The sequence below is a fragment of the Polyodon spathula genome, chromosome 25 (genome assembly GCF_017654505.1).
Source record: "Polyodon spathula isolate WHYD16114869_AA chromosome 25, ASM1765450v1, whole genome shotgun sequence".
NCBI classification, from domain to species: Eukaryota; Metazoa; Chordata; class Actinopteri; order Acipenseriformes; family Polyodontidae; genus Polyodon; species Polyodon spathula.
Genome location: NC_054558.1, coordinates 3,930,031 through 3,947,006, shown reverse-complemented (window position 1 = coordinate 3,947,006; position 16,976 = coordinate 3,930,031). Strand labels below are relative to the sequence as shown.

Here is a 16,976-nt window from a genome sequence, read left to right as displayed (position 1 = left end):
TGTGTGTGTGTGTGTATACAGACACACACACACACACATATACAAAGATGTGTTTTACTTCATTTTATATTGAAATATATATACATACATACACACACACACACACACACACACACACACACACACACACACACAAACATACAAAGATGTGTTTTACTTCATTTTATATTGAAATATATATACATACATACACACACACACACACGAACATACACAATGGTTAATTCTGTATTTGTTTTTCTGTCCAATGCAATACAATTCGAAAAGATTTAGGGATAAACTAACAGCCATATTTTTTAAAATCTGTAATTGCTTGAAAAAAAAAAAGAAAGTGTTGTTGTTGTTTTTGCGCGTCCTACGTTTGTTGTTGTTTTTGCGCGTCAACTATAAACGCACAGGAATTTTAATCCTCCTGATTAAAATGCCGGTTTTTTACGGTGCAAAAACCCCTTTGAGGGGAAACTCCCGACTTTAGTGGAGGGATGACAGTGTCTATAATATTTTGTCCCTTATATTGGGACCCTGATTCTAAGTTATGTGACTCTCAACAGGCGGAGTGTGGGTGGGGGGGGGGGGGGGGGGTCGGATGGATATATGTATCTGGGAACCATGTCTTCTACCTATTCAATAGGGATACTACCCTCCAAGACTGAAGGGCATTTTACTGAGAGCTCCACTCTAGACAAACACGTATTCACACAAGCACTGACCAGACCAGTAGTGTACCACAGTGACCCCTAGTGATACAAAGACAGCTCCACAGTGACGAGGCGACAGAACAAAAACCATTACTTTCTTTTTCATAGGCTTCTCCTCTGAAGAAAAGAAAAAAACGATGCAATAAAACCGTGGTTTATGAAGACTGATATAAGCGTAAACGCTAAAAACAGATTGGAAGCAAATCGTAATGAATAATTGAAAGACATAAACTGTGATTTGTCATGTGGTTTAATGACCCTACTTTAAGATGTGTTAGCAGCAGTTCCAATGCTTCTAGTAGCACCCATCTCTTATTGAAGCAGAGTGACTAACTCTAATATAACTGATAGGCTGCCCTAAAGCATTGGCTTCAGGTTTCACAGGCTTGGAGACTGTGAGGTGCCTGTTCTAACAGTACGACCTGTCAGCTGGTGTGAACTTCATAGGAAATCAAGAATTCCACGACCACATTAGTGGATATTTATGCGTTAAGGTTCCCTTGCGATAGCCCGCACAGATGCAGAACTTTCTAATAATTTCACGAGTGGACGAGAGAATGAACTGAAACGTTGTTCAGAACCGTCAACATGTTCACATTTCTGTATCCTGTATCCAAGATCTTGATGTGAATATGCTAGGTGTGTCCCAAGCTTAGCAAATCCACCATCTATTAAGTAGCAGACCCCCTAATAAATACCCACAAACCTCCGTTTAATTTGGAACTGATCCTACAAAGGTACACTAGACCACACACAAAAACGCACGATACTTGAGTGTTACTAAACTGGAAAAATAAAAAGAAAGAAATGCAATATTATGAAATTGAATGTCTTTAGTTACATTGAATAAAACAGGTTATTATTTGCCGGCTCCGTTAGATTAAGTGTTCTGTCTCTATTTCCAATGTCCAACGTTTTTCGGTTATAGCTACATTAATGCAATACAGCCACTCGGTTTCGAAACTTCAGATTTTTTTAAGCCACCTGAGCATCTCACTGTGTTCCAATTAAAAATCTATTAACTAAAATAAGGATTCCATAGGTGTTTAGATTTGCCTCTCTTCTATATATATATATATATATATATATATATATATATATATATATATATATATATATATATATATATATATATATATATATATATATATATTTTATTGTTAAATACTGCATGTTTCTATACAATACTGTAAATAGCAGCATGTTTTAGAAGAGAGGAAGAAAACATTGTGTATGTGTGTATCATTTGCCATTTTAATAAAAAAAAAAAAGAAAAAAGAATACAAAAAAAAAAAGAAAACATGCACTGACTGTATATTTTCTACGGGACGGAATCTGTATTTTCCACAAATGGATACGGGAAAGAATGTAAAATCTAGATTTTTAATTTCAGTAGACAAACTTTTAACTGCCTGATTTTCACGTGCAAAAGGGTGTTGTGTATAGTCCAGTGTGAGTCCAGCGCAATGGTGTAAACGCATGCCTGCTAACTGTTTCAGTGTTAACACGTCTCTGATTCATGTTGTTGGGTGTCTTTGTGTTCATGTATTTTCTATTTGTTTGTTTGTCTGTACAAGGGCGTCCAAGTTGAAGTGTTGCATTCCAATAACACAGATCTGTCAACAATTGATAGAAACCAGTTACATCCAAATCAAAGTGCTATTCTCTCAAAATGATCATAGCACTTTATTTTTCACAAATCCTTTGACAATCTTGAATCTGTTATACAGGATATGTGCTGTCTGTCCTGCTCTGGTAATATCTGCTGTTGACCCTGATATAAGATCATCCCTGTGTGTGCACAATAAGAGGTCATCTGTCTGAAATGGTGATTCGGTTCACATGTGTAATGAGCACTCTTTTATAATACTCTCTCATTTTGTAAAATCGCTGCCGTTTTGTATTTTTACCGCTAATATAAAAACATCCCTCCTGCATGTGCTGCTAACATGCCACAGAGAGCACTACTGAGTCAGTTCCATTGAAAACATAACAGCCGCAAGATGTATTGGAACTTCAATGCCCTTGTGGATGTCCTTTTCTAAAGCAGCTATATTTTGTGACTGCTAAGATAACCCTATGCTCATGCTTCCAAGCTTTTTGACTGCAGCGTCTTCTATATGTGTGTGTGTGTGTGTGTGTGTGTGTGTGTGTGTGTGTGTGTGAGTGTATATACAGATTATTAAAAACAAGAAAGCCATATGAACACTAATATATTTAGCGTTCAGCTACGTAGAAACTAACCTACTTATATCATCACTGTTTTTTGTGTCTTGTAGTGCATAGTACTTCAACTTACTCCTTTTTTTAATGCTTTGAATCCTTAGAACTGCTGTTAATTACGAAGACCTTGTCTAGGATGCAAACCCAAACATATAGTGTAACTGGTATTGCAGACTCCAAAGGCGAAGGCATTTTGAATAACACACATGTATCCATATGGACATTGTTGTATATCATTTTGTTTGTGATGTTACAGTAAGTATAAAAACAGTTTGTTGTTGATATGCTTACTACACTGATATTATAATATGTAATATAATAAACTTTTTTTTTTTTTTTGCTTCACTAAAATTTTAGGTTGCAAGCCACTCCCTAGCAAACTGCATATGAACCTTAACTCATAAGCTTTTGAATAAAATAAAGTTTGATATTCTTGAAATGTTTCTTAGACTGCTGTTCAACGGAACAGTGTCAGTCTAGAACCATTTAAAGAAAATCAATGTCATCCATTTTTACAATGTCAAGCATTTTGAGCCTAGTATGGCACCTGCTATATAGTTAGTACGTTGCAGACTTGCAGTGCTGAGTTGCCATGGAAGCTATCCTGGCCAATCAGAAATACTCTTATTGGGTCGGTTTCATACTGAGACTAAGGTGGGCCATTTCAGAAAATGTGTTGGGTTTCTTTGATGAAGTAGTACTGTTCAAAATGACAAATAATAACAAAATTACAGCAAGTATGCACATTTTGTTAATAGTCCATTTATGGTGCAGCCATCCATGTGTGAGCAAAAGAACATTTCCAAAACGTTCCAGCATTCCAAAGGTTAATTGAAGCAGTGTTTGAATTTGGGACTATTACACCCCCCACACCCCTCCTCCTTCAAATGAATACCTTATGATTTATATTGTAGGAAAGATTACTGTTTTCAAGGTGAAACAGAAATTCCCCAAACAAAAATAACTTAACGGATCTCTCTAAAAAAAAGGGGGGGGGGGGGAGTTCTATATAAATATATATTTTCGTTTTTCGTATTATGAATATTTTGAAATATGTGATATTTTAGTAGAGAATGCAAATAGGTAAAATAATACAAGGGATGCCATACAAAAAAACCTTGGAATTAAATAAAAATCTCACGTACAGTATGGAGTAACTTGATAGGGAAAACATTAAATAAAAGTGCGCTTCCATCCTTACTATAATGCTTATAAAATCAGGTGCAACCACTGGTCTGGCATCAGCCCTGTCTAACAAAACTACCCCTGTTGAGATACCAGTTTACTATTGAAATGAACCAGCCATGTGAACGATCAGACTCATGATAAATCTAACCCAAACTGATAAAATAAATAATAATTAACGTGATTCATTGAGTTTCTATTGTCTCGTGTGCACAACCTTTCCGATAGAGGGGTTCTCTTTTGCATACATTATATAATACTGTACATATGCTTTCAAATCTTGATGCTATCCTCTGAGATCCTGTATGGGTTTTTTTTGCATGGATTGATATAGGGCTTGGTTATCTGTGAGTGTAATTTGTCTTCATGTGCATATTCTTCACTGCTATTTGTCTATCTGCGACCGCCTTTTAAACATCATGCATAGATACAATTAGATGTGTATCACTAATAAAAATGACTTTAAAGCAAAATGATTATATTACAAACACTTCAAGCAGAGATGTTTTGCCATTATGATGTAAATAACTGGAGTCAGGTTTATTCTAAGAGATTTCTCACATGCTTATTAATTTATGTCTTGCACTGCATCTTGAATTCCACCAGGTGGTGGTATTGTAAAATATGGATCACAGTGTTTCCTGCACAATAGCACCATCTGTAGGTAAAGCCCAGCACTGAAACTGCAATTGTCTTCCATTTCAGAACTGGTCACCCCATCCCTTCTCAATTGTAAAATAATATCCAAAGAACTGTTATTAGGTGGGGGGTGGGTATGGGGTCTCTTGTATTTAATTTTCCCTGTCTTTCTTAATGTTGTGGTGCGTTCATGTCAGTATTGTACCTTCTGTGGAAAGCATGCTTTATCCCTTGATGGGACACTTTGCAAAAGTTGCTCCAGCAACAATGAACTCGAACATCAATGCATCAGCAACCCTTGTAAAGACTTCAAGGGAACCAAATATGATGAAATATCTCAATAAAAAATGATCATGTAAGTTACCAGCTCTGTACCGAACATATAGGAAATAAAGGCCTTTTAGCTATCACTGTCTCCTGTTCTTTTATTTAATAAGGTGCCATGCTAGTTTTTAACATATTTGTTTATTTATTGATATACTTTGTGATATATAGGGTCAAGGAACTCATAATAATGTTGCTAAAGCTAATAAGAAAATTGATTTGAAAATCTAAAAATGAAAGCTGTCGACTTTCAATAGTTGGGTATTGGAACAAATATTTGTTGGTTTCTTACAGATCTATTCACGGAACACGGCTTTACAACAGTAAAATCTAGGAGTGCAGACAACAACCAATTGAAATTGACATTAAAAGGGTTTTAAATGTACTATTTTTTTTTCTCTTCAACCAGCATTGTCTCTTGAACCTGCTTGACCAGATAAAACTGCCAGTTCTGATCAGTAGAAACCACAACCACTGCTCACTGCTGGAATTTCCAGCAAGGCTACTTTTAAAATGTATACTTTCACAAGCCAAGAACGTCTAGTCAGTTAATGGTAAACGTAAGAGAAGCAGTAGCCAAATGTCTACAAAACCAGTTCCGATCATTTGTAACCAGCAGACATTCTTGACAAAGATATTTAGATGCAAAGGTTTGTATCCCATTCAAAACAAACGACTACAGAGAGAAAACTTATTTTTATTATATATAATTTATATCTTTGAGCTAATATATATATATATATATATATATATATATATATATATATATATATATATATATATATATTATTTTTTTGTTACTGGAATCAAAATATCTCAATGCATAACTTGCAATGGTGTAAAAGCATGCCTGTGTTATATTCAATTTACAATACATTCATTCAAGCTGGAGATTTAAGTCTCATAGTTTTCTGTTTGTTTGCATATCAATATAGCAACGGTATACTGCACTGCATCGCTACAGCAGCTTTGTAAGGATCATGGTGCTTTTAAAATGTTGTGGCAGAAGCTGATTTCTCCAATCTTCTTGAAAGGGGACACTCAAACACTATGATTAATATTGCATTCAAGAACACATACTCTCTGCTAGGCTTCAGACGTTTTCAACATGCCTGCTCTGTAGAGACCCACGATACACAGAAGAGTGTGAGAGGTCTATGCAGCTCCTTTATAAGCCTTGTTCTAGTGAAGATGCCTGCTGTAATGGGGTCATTTCTCCATATATACTTTTGATATCGAAGAACCAAAAACAATAAATACAAATGCACTGGGCTTGCTGTGTAGATGAAGCAGTTTATCCCTCTTGTAGTCTGTGATAGTCCAGGGGACAACAGATAAGAGGCAAACATTGGTGCTACAGGAATTGATCTCATCTGAATTAACTAGAGCAAAGAATAACAGTATATCATTTTTTTTAGATATATAATCCAATAACTTACAAGGGTTCAATGCAAATTCACCTTAAAATGTACTTATATTTAACAAACATATCCGACAAAAAAAATCTTACAACAGCTTGCTCAACAGTATTTGCAAAGGTAATTGACTCAAAACAATGCCGTATGTGTGACTGTGCATGACAAACAAACAAGGCAGGTCGTTTTTCCAAGCATGTTCGAATAGTGATGGCCATTATTAATCACATAGACAAACATGAGCATTTGGAAATGAGGGTTTGACACCAAAGTGCTGTGATGCCTACAATCAGTGAACTGGGGTCCCAGTGGTTAAGCCAGTGTCCTCTGAACAGTAGTCCAGCTCGCAGAAAGATCAGTAGAATCTGGAATCTGTAGCGATAGGAGGTTGGTCTGCATAGAAAATTACCTATATGGTCCAAATTCAGCACATGCATGCAAGAGACAGTATATCACTTACATAGACTTAACCCTATACAAATATGCATGGTTTTCATACAAAGCATAGAATATCTGGAACCCACTTGTTTGATAAAGTATCACGATATACAGCACAACAGCAATAAATTGACTCCAGAATTACCATGATGAACCGCAGCATCTGTGAAGAAAGGTCAGGAAGACTCTACTAGGATCAAACTAGTTTCCTTCAGTAGTTTGAAGAGGGTCAAGGCTCTAGGCTTTACCCCACTTTGATGCCTCACTGATAGCGTCGAATCATGCAGCAGTTCTGGTTAGCCAAGCCGATGGCCCTGGCAAACCCCATGAAGATCTGTCCAATCCAAGCTCTGCATAGCAGTGAGGGCGTGGCTTGCATACAGGAATATGATGTGTGCAGTACTGCGGTGTGCCAGCAGGTGCGCCTGTCTGAAGACACAGTGGGGAGGTGTGCTATGGTGTTCTTTCAGCGCTGACGGATCACGTCACTTTGACAGCTTACTGATGACGCGGATCAAGGCTCCGTTCTCGTCTTTGAGCCTCTGGTTGTCAGACTTGAAGTCATTTAAAACCTGGGAAAGCAGATGAGGACGATAGGGGAATTATAAAGCTATTAACCCTTTTGATGATTAACTATGTATCATAGAAAAACATCTCCTGTCATGATCCATCTATAGTCTGCAGGCTTCATCTTGTCTGTTTTTTTTTTTTTTTTATAATGTGAACAAGGTAAAGTAAAATAAGATAGGGTTACTTTACTGTTATAAGATTGTAACACTTCTCTCTGTTTTACATGTTGCCTGCACTGACACCTTTGTTAATATACAGCAATAAGTGTATATGACAGCTGCATCATATCATCAGGGTGGGGTAATGCAGTTCAGCAAGTGATCTAAAATTGGCATTCGCGATTCATAGTTCACCAGAAATCAGGGAGATATGAAATAATTTGAACTCAGAAGAATCTGAGATCCCATTTTATGCTATTTTAATTTAATGCGCGTGTGTGTGTGTCTATATATATAATTTGTATAGTAACCAATTCAGTCTTTGTGAAAAAAAACAAATACTGTTTTCTTTTTTAATTTAGTTTGTTAATTGAATATATGTCATGATTTCAAACATAACTGCGATGCATATAAAGTGACAAATCGTATTGAATAATGCAGACAGGACAATGGTATCTTGAGTGTAAGTAGCACGCTGCATGCAGTGTCGTCACAGAGGCCATCGGTGCTGAGGATCTGCAGAGGGAACGGCATCTAGGTTTGTAAGGAACTTCAAATACACGAGGTACCTGAGAACTCAGCCCCTTAAGATAATAGAGAAGTGACAGTGCAGAGGCAGAGCACTCAACACAAGTCTACTGATCTCCTGCTTCGGAGGTTATCTGGTTTTACCTTGTTTTTCTCACCAATTTTAGGAATGTTCAATTGTGTTCCCTCACCACAGCAATTCTCCAAAACAGCTCAGGAGAACTGAAGGCCAGTGGCCATCTCCTGATCCCACAGCCAAGTGGAACATGACAGCTTGCTAGCATGAGTCACTAGTGACATTTTAAGTTTAGAAATACTTGCATGAAACAAACATTGCTAGATCCGTCTATAATGCTCGCACATTCAATTAGATTTTCTAGCCAACCAAGCGGAAAGACGCTCCACATACTGTAGCAGTTGTAATCATGCAATGATTTCAGAGTGCATTACTGAAAAGAGCCACCAGGGGTCAGGTTTTTGCCCTAATAAGCACCATTGTGAGAAATTGAAGGGCAAATACATCAGCAAAATCAAAATCAAATCAACAAAATACACTAAGGACTGGACCCTGTTCTTTGATCTTTTGTGGTAAACGAGATCATGGTCCAAAAATCGATGTATTTGTACTACAAAATATAAGTATCAGTACTTTATATACTGTAGTAAAGACTATTATGCAAATAAATAAAACAACATTTTAGTCTAGATTACATTGTAATTGAAAATGGTTACATTTGAACAATAATGGATTTATTCTACCCAGGGACACAGTTTACAATCTTCAGAACAGAAGGTTCAATAGCAATTGACATAGTAGGGGAATGTCGTCATGTAAATGTTTGGATGGGAAAGTCTGCTATAAAAAGTTATCACACAGCCACCAGATGTGCAAGAGAGAGAGAGAGAGAGAGAGAGAGAGAGAGAGAGAGAGAGAGAGAGAGAGAGAGAGAGAGAGAGAGAGAGAGAGATGAGAAGCACAGTAAAAGGCGAGACCTGCCTGGGTGCAGCCAGGAAGGAGAGATGTAGTGAAGTGAAGGAGGTGGAGGGATGGGGAGGAGTGAAGGGGGGGGTTAGAGGTCTTCGGTCTCCGGCAGTGGGGTGAGCCTTGAGAGTCTGTCGATGACACGTTTCATAGCTCGGTTCTCCGCCACCAGACGCTCGTTGACCTGCCTCAGGGTCTGGACCTGCCCCAGCTGCGGGAGGCTCTGCAGAGATCAGACAGACAGGGGAGGATAGGCACGGAGACAGACAGACAGATAGAGGGGCAGCCAGCGTGCAAGAGTGGAACACACAGTGCCATTCACCAAAGCACCACAATATTGTTTTCATCTGTGCTCATTACATGTTCTGGGAAGATCCCTGTCCTGTTGTATTGTTCTGAATGGCTTATGTCAGCAGGAATGGTCCCTGCTTCATCCCACCTTATTATAGTCAGTAGTTATTTATGTCTTCTCTTTCTTCCACTTCTTATCCATCTCTATGACATTCGATTTAGGGGCAATTGCCTCAGTGGAAAGATTAAGGGTCATACAGTTCATTCCAAATTGAAACTTGAAAAGATGAGCAGCATTAAACAAAGGCTGTTGCAATTCATGTAGAATACCACATACACGTTTATATTGCCATCGTTTAGTTGGTATCCCAAGCATAATTAACCTGAAACCTGAACTGGTGCACAATTGTGCTGCTTCTGCAGTGATACAAGCGTGTTGTCTTTTTGGAAATGCCTTAACATCCCAGTATGGAAGGGCAGACCTGAGATCACACTGATGTTTAAACTCATGTGAAGGATTACTTCATACACTTGTTCTCTGTGCTTTCTCAACATTTATAAACTTTGTAATGTTTAATCCGGAATTGTTAATATTAATCATTCTATCTGTCTTTGTTAATGAATTACCATGTATTCTATATAAACGTACCAATTGTACACTGTGCATATCCATCACAAGTTTCTGGTGACAATCCAATATTTCTCATCGGTTGAAGCCAATTTGTTTGCAGTCATAGTGATCGCCATAAAAACAACCTGACTGCTAAAAAAAAACTGAATTGAAACACATGGAGTGTGGGAATAACCATGCGGGGAAGATCTGAAAGCACTCCAGACGTAAGAAGACACAAAGATAATGTGTGAAAAGTAAATCCTTCAAGAAGAGTGAAGTTTTACAAAATAGAGAAGGTTAGGTAACTGACCCAAGATAATGGCATTTGAAGTTGAGAGAACTAACACAGCATTTGCCAAATAATGAGTTTGCATTTTCTGCCTGATGTGTGCCTGTGAAACGGAAAGTTTTACAGATTGTCTCCCGTCACCCAACCTCCTCTGTTTTATAAACCCCAGGCGGGGTGAGATGGCAGAGGCACCTCAGGGTGGCACTGCCCCACACGACTACCCGCAGACCCAGGAAGGTGAGTTGAGCCTATGGGCTTTCTAGTGTGCAGCTTGGCAGTGGAAAACGGGTTTGAGGCTTGGGCCCAGCCACTCACCGGACTCCCAACCAGCGGCATCATCCCCCCCCCCGGGGGCTACTGCAAACGAGAGGCGGGTCTCAGAGAGCTGTCCTGAGTAACAGCAGTGACAACACCATCAGCAGCCAACACACTGATCAAATACACCCACACCTGTAACAACTGATTAAGGGACCATCTACAAAGAGGCTTATCTTCCAGAATGTGAAAACTATCAATTATACTAACACTGAAATACAATAAAATGCTGTGAGAGTGAGAAGACTTTGCATTCCATTTTCCCTCATATATGTTTACCATGGTGCAATAAAATAACAGTAATTAGGCTGCTTTAGCATGCATTTCCCATACTGCGCCTTTACCATAGTTTACCTTTGTTTGCCATGTGCTCTACACTCGTGTTTAGCCAGGCTTGAATAAAATTAGCCACTTTTAAAGGCTTACCAGTGTGCAGAGCAGTTGCCCGGGAGGGCTTGTAAAACACTGTCCCCTCTTGCTTCAGTCACTGTCGCTGATACAGCTGAATTCAGCCAGTGATTTATTCACGTGGGAGGAGGGCTTAAGACTTACCTTCAATTCTTCTTCCATCTGAGAGACCTTCCTCTCCAGCACACGCTTTTCCTACAGAATAAAAGAGACGGTTCATTTCATCCATCCATCACTAATATATCTTTACTGGGTCAGCAAGGACTAGTTTATTGCATCTTTCTTTTGCAACACCCATAAAGATATTATCAGTAACGACACTACAGGGATAATGTACACTGAAAACCCAATATAACTGTTAGACATGTGTTTTTGATTTTTATTGTTTTTGATGGTAACTGAGAAATATACGGCTGGCTTTTTGCTTTCATCTATTTGAAATACAAGGTCGGTGTTCTGCATTTAAGTAGCTAGAAGCAGCAGGATTCCTGTGGAGGTTTTTACCTTTTTCTCTGTCTCAAGCACAGTGGACTTTTCTGATATTTTGTTCTGTTTCTGAAACACAAAAGCAGTTAAGTCACAGGGTTGCATCCTCTTGTGCCAAATAGCAAACAGTTGAGCATTTGACTGGTATCTGACAGTCATGTCTTTTCTCATTAGCATACGAGCCCCTGCTTGTTAGTCTTTTATGTTTGCTTCTGGTGTTAAGAAACTTGGAAACCTACTGTCATATTTTTCAAGGCATGAAACCAGAGATTTAAAACTAGCTGTCTTACTTATTTGAAAATCTGCAGCCTGAAGTCTTCATTGACAGATTTTTTTTTTTTTAAGAAGTTAGATATAGTTTATAGAGCTCCCGAGTGGTGCATCCAGTAAAGGCATTCTGCCTGGAGTGCAGGATCTGCCTCTATAGCTTGCAGAACGCTAGTTCGAATCCAAGCTATGCCACTGCCGACCACAGATGGGAGTTCCCAGGGTGCGGCACACAATTGCCAAGCGCTGCCCGGGTGAGGTAGGGGTTAGGTCGGCTAGGGAGTCCTTGGCTCAAGGAACACCAGCTACCCCTGTAGTTGGCAGGGCAATTTAGATGTGGCTGCACGGCAGGCTTGCAGAGAGAAAAAAAGCGGACGGCTGACGGCACTCGTTTCGGAGGACACGAGCGCTCGTCTTCGTCTCTCCCGAGTCGGTTTAGTGGTTGCAGCGGTGAGCCAGGTTGAATAATAATTGGACACCAACTGAAAAATAAATTAAAATAATTGTTAAAAAATAAAATAAGTTAGTTTTATTTATGAAACTGCTGTAGAATGTCGTTAAACGCGCCCTCCAGAGTCTCAAACTATTTCATGATTATCAAACGGAATTATACTCATTTAAACAGACTTTGTGAATAGGGTCCTGTGTTGGGTAAACAAAAAAAAAAAAGGTTTTAAAACCTTGATTAACAAATAACCCTTGTAAAACACGACCACTGTATTTTTGCATGGTATCTTTGTAGTTTTCCCCTGGTTATACTATGCATTTACCAGAGTTTACCCTGGTCTGTCGTGTTTATTAATATGCTGTACCACACCTTGCTATTCTTTACCATGCTTACCTATGCTTTACCATGCTACCACTATGATCCAATACACTTAGCTATGGTAAACTCCTATAAGGGAAAGTAATCCTGTAAATCAGCACTAACAGCAATACCCCACCTGTGCTACTTTGTCCAGCTGGGTCCTGATCCTGCCCAGCTCCTCTTTGCTTTCTTCCAGTTTGGATTTCAGCTTCACGTTTTCTGTCAAGGCATCTTCGTACATCTGAATACATTTAATAAACAAAAGAAAAGCGTGACAGGAAAATGTAAAGAAAGAAATGATCTCGAGACCGGCAGCCTTGACTCAAGATTGCTTCGGTTCTTGTATTCCATAGAGATTCCAATTATCCCAGAATGGGATGAAGATAATTGCAAATGTGCTTTGCTGCCGGAATTCGGGAAAGCTGACAAAAAACATCAATCGGTTGTTACAAAGCTTGTTACTGTATACTGGAGGCCGCTAAATAGGTATTCATATTAAAACCGCAGCTGACCTTCTTGAAGTCCTTGGCACTGCCCTCTTCCTCAGCTTTGCCCAGGGATGCCAGTCGGTTCTCGCGGCGGGTATAGGAGCTGGTGCGGCTCAGGAGACGGTCTGTGACGCTGTCGCCAGTGCCAGAGGAGTCTGACCTGGGGAGGAGGGGGTAAAGAGTAGCAATAAAGCTGCAGTGTCCAGCAGGCAGGTTCAAATCATTGGTATTAAGAAGTATTAAACACACACGAAGTGGAACCAAGTGTTGTTTCCATTGTAAAAGTGTGCCAGTAGTTTTGCCCCTTTTCCTATGCATTTACTCAGGCCAGGTTTAGCAATGTGATCCTGCTGTTTATACAATGCTTTGCACGCTGTCATGTGATTTACCAGGCTTGCTTGTACTTCACTACACTTTGCTGTACTTTTACCATGATATACTGCAGTATACAGTAAACTTTTGAATGACTCAGTATAGCAACATTATAGAACAGCCTCCATTTAAAATAGTGGCTGCGATTCCTATACTTGTGTAGTTTTGTGTATTTGATGACTCCCACAGGAAAATTTCTACTGGACTTTCAAAGGATATTTGTAAACCTATTTTAACACTTTTCTATGCAGACTTTCACAACTGTGTGTGCAGTTCCCAAGAAATGAAATAGCTCCGACGACCAGGAGACCCCCAGCAACATCTAGTTACATTTATACACATAAACAGGTCGCTGTGAATATCGTTCACGTAGCAGAGCTTCTTGAATCAGTCAGCTTTCTAGATATAGGTCAAAACACATGGAAAAGGAGGTCATCCTGACCTCAATTCAAAACCCACGAGACCTTGTGCCGAGGAACAGCGTAGTCAGATTAATGTTATCACAACAGATAACGTTTTGCTAACTGGTCAAATTAGATCTCAAGGTTATTTTTATGTATCATACTGGAGTGGGAAGTAACTGTAAAAATGTCTTAAGATAATGAATGAAACTCCCAGCTCATTCGCCTCAGTGCGATCTGCAGTTTATTATAGAGCCGAGAAGTGACTTCCTGAATGTAGGTCAATAGCAATTATAGAAGAAACCCTTCAGAAAAATGTTCACTTGCTCCTTAACTGGAAGAAGCTGGAGAATTGTTCTTTTGTTAAACACTTTTTAAATTCTCTCCTACAGTGTACAAAAGCAAAAAGAAACTTCTGCTATAGTTTATTCTTAGATAAAGAAAAACAAAAGTTACTCACCTAGATGTTCTATCATGCTGTGAAATAAAAGAGAAAAGCATTAAAATCTTAAAAGTTAGAGAATACAAATACACACACACACACACAACATATATATATATATATATATATATATATATATATATATATATATATATATATATATATATATATAGATCTTGATATAGATGTATCCGCTTCACTCATGTATAATAGGCCATTATAAGTTTTCTGTCTATGTTATACTTTATTATGGATTTATGTTTTTTCTTTTTTTCTTTTCTAATAAGTCATAGTGTTTTTTTTTTCATAGGGGGATCTTAAAAGTTGTATGTTGTCAGATTGTTATTTTCTTTTTAAAGTTTGGATTTCTGGTTGAAGCAGCGCCCCTTGTCCCGTTCTGGGATACCTCAGCAATCAATCACAGGACCCTGAGAGCACCCCCAGAGGCATGCAGCCCCAGAGAGCTGACCCGTCCCTCGCTACTCCAGTCTGCTTTGTTGTTCAGCTGCTGCCAGTGAGCCTGCTCCTTGCTTAAGCATTGTTTCAGATCCATAATGAATCGCTTAGATCGCTTGTTTCCTGAACAATGATGGCATTTCAGCTGAACGCCATGACTTCTTAGCTTGGAATGGAGAGAGCACGCACATCTGGGGTCATCTTTTATAAAGAGCTCTTTTGTTTCTTCCTACAACAAAGACAGTGGGCTTTGTGTCTCAGGCCGGGGGTGAGACACTTGAAGTCATTGACTTCTCCATACAAGGAATGATAATAAACTTGTATTAAGGTCGTGTCTCCAGGCACCAGGTCACTCATTATGGCTTATGGTGTTGTTCGTACAGTACAGCACGTTGTTAAAACTGGACAGACCCAGTGAGCTGCGGTACACTAGTTCAGGACAAGCCCCCATGACGCAGAATCGGTAATGAATTATATTTATTTGATTTTGGAGGAGTAAGATTTGGCCAGTTGGTTGGGGGTCCATCGCCTGGCCCTTTGGATGAGATACAGTAATAGCCTCCTTTGAGACTGACCATGGGGTAATTGAGGGAGGTGGAGGGATGCTAATCAATTGAACGAGAAAAAGGGAAAGTGGCAGATCTGTTTATATACTTGATGCAATGTGTGTGTATGGGGGAGAGGGCAGTCCTTCCTCCCGGACTGAACTTAAAAACCTATCAAGGAGGCCCTGGTAATGTTCCTACATACATAGGAAAATCAATGTGTGTGTGAGTGTGCAAGGCTGTATGAGGACTCCAGGCACACAACAGTCCCCTCAGCTCTCCACGGCTCTCTACTGGGAGCAGGAAAGCAGAGTATCCCCTTCTTTAATAACTCTGTAAACTCCAGCTGCTACTTCTCCAAACTACAGTGGAAGAACACATTGTTAAATATTTACCCCTTGGCAAATCTTGCAAGTGATTTCTTTTCCAGAACCTGATCTCATGTTCTCCACATTCCAGGAGATTAAGAGCTCTGCTGCAGCATGGGAGGGGTTTGTAAACACAGGGCACGTCTTTGTTTTGTTTAAAAGACTTTATTATTAAGTGACTCTGTGTCTTCTTTTCACGCTGCATTACAACTCTTACTCCTAAACCCTGTGCTTAGCAGAAGTTCATATAAGGCAAAACAACATAATAATGACTGTAGTTTTCATTAGTAGTGGCTACATCTGTGCGTCCTCCTTGTGTTTATGTGTGTGCTTTCATATACAAGGCTACCTCTGAATCAGGTATTATGTACATTTATCTGCAGGTGTAATTTTATTTATCTTTCCTTTGTGTGATGTTTACAATCATTCAGAGTGATTCTGGGTTGTTCTGTTGCACCAGTATTTCATTTGAATACCCTTTTCTCAATCAGAATCCTTCGGCATTGACTGTTCCTACAGAATCATAGTTGCCGGCTTCTTTTCAGCACTTCCTCATTCCAAAGAAATCACATGACGGTAGTTAAACGGGCACTGCATCATGTGATCCCTCGGAATGATTTTAAACATTCTAAAAAGTTAAGGGTGACAAAATAAACTGACCTGTAAAGCTACTCAGACTTCAATTAAAAATGAAAAAAAAAAAAAAACTACCAAGCACACATTTCCAAAAAAGGGGGCAGAATAATGATAACATTGCACTGCATCGCTGTGTGTAACGAAATATAACAAAAACCAAAAAGCATGAAATGAGTCTGGTGGTCTTGGGGCTCAGTTATTTCACATCATCGAACTGCAGTTATCCAGTCCCTCTAGTCTATCTTTTCTCATCCAGTGCATCAGACAGAATCGTGCCCCTTGTTTGATACAAACACACACACACACACACACACACACTGAAAGAACGCTGCTGGGAAAGAACACAGTGTACTGTCCACTCCCAAGACTCTGTCTGACTCCTGCTTGACGAGCATTACTCCCCACAGATGACACAATGATCAGTCAGCTCTTCAAATAATCGATCAGGCAATTTCTCAACATTCGATAAACATCAGGCTTAAATAAATGTCATATTTAAATCAGATAGCTCTATTACAAATACAAAGGTGAGCAGTAATCTTTTTTATGAGGTAACAGAATGAACTGCTTCCAATGTCTCTGATAAAGTCCCTACAGCAGAACAACAGTGTCTCTAATTCTTTCTTGTTCT

General features: G+C 39.1%; 1 protein-coding gene across 5 annotated transcripts in view; it reads right to left on the bottom strand.

Moving 5' to 3' along the window:
* Positions 1-6,349: 6,349 nt before the first annotated feature.
* LOC121299792 (protein phosphatase 1 regulatory subunit 12B-like) overlaps positions 6,350-16,976 on the bottom strand; it is a 27,504-nt gene continuing 16,877 nt past the window's right edge. For 2 of the 5 annotated variants that reach the window (XM_041227863.1, XM_041227862.1), the window contains exons 6-12: positions 14,359-14,375; positions 13,150-13,285; positions 12,774-12,878; positions 11,581-11,631; positions 11,221-11,271; positions 9,172-9,383; positions 7,409-7,494 (exon numbers count right to left, since the gene is read on the bottom strand). In XM_041227863.1, coding sequence (XP_041083797.1) covers positions 9,249-9,383; positions 11,221-11,271; positions 11,581-11,631; positions 12,774-12,878; positions 13,150-13,285; positions 14,359-14,375 — 495 coding nt within the window. In that variant the 3' untranslated portion in view covers positions 7,409-7,494; positions 9,172-9,248. Of the gene's footprint in view, positions 7,495-9,171; positions 9,384-10,668; positions 10,744-11,220; positions 11,272-11,580; positions 11,632-12,773; positions 12,879-13,149; positions 13,286-14,358; positions 14,376-16,976 lie in introns of those variants that run through there. The other 3 variants (XM_041227865.1, XM_041227866.1, XM_041227864.1) reach the window with 3 other exon arrangements.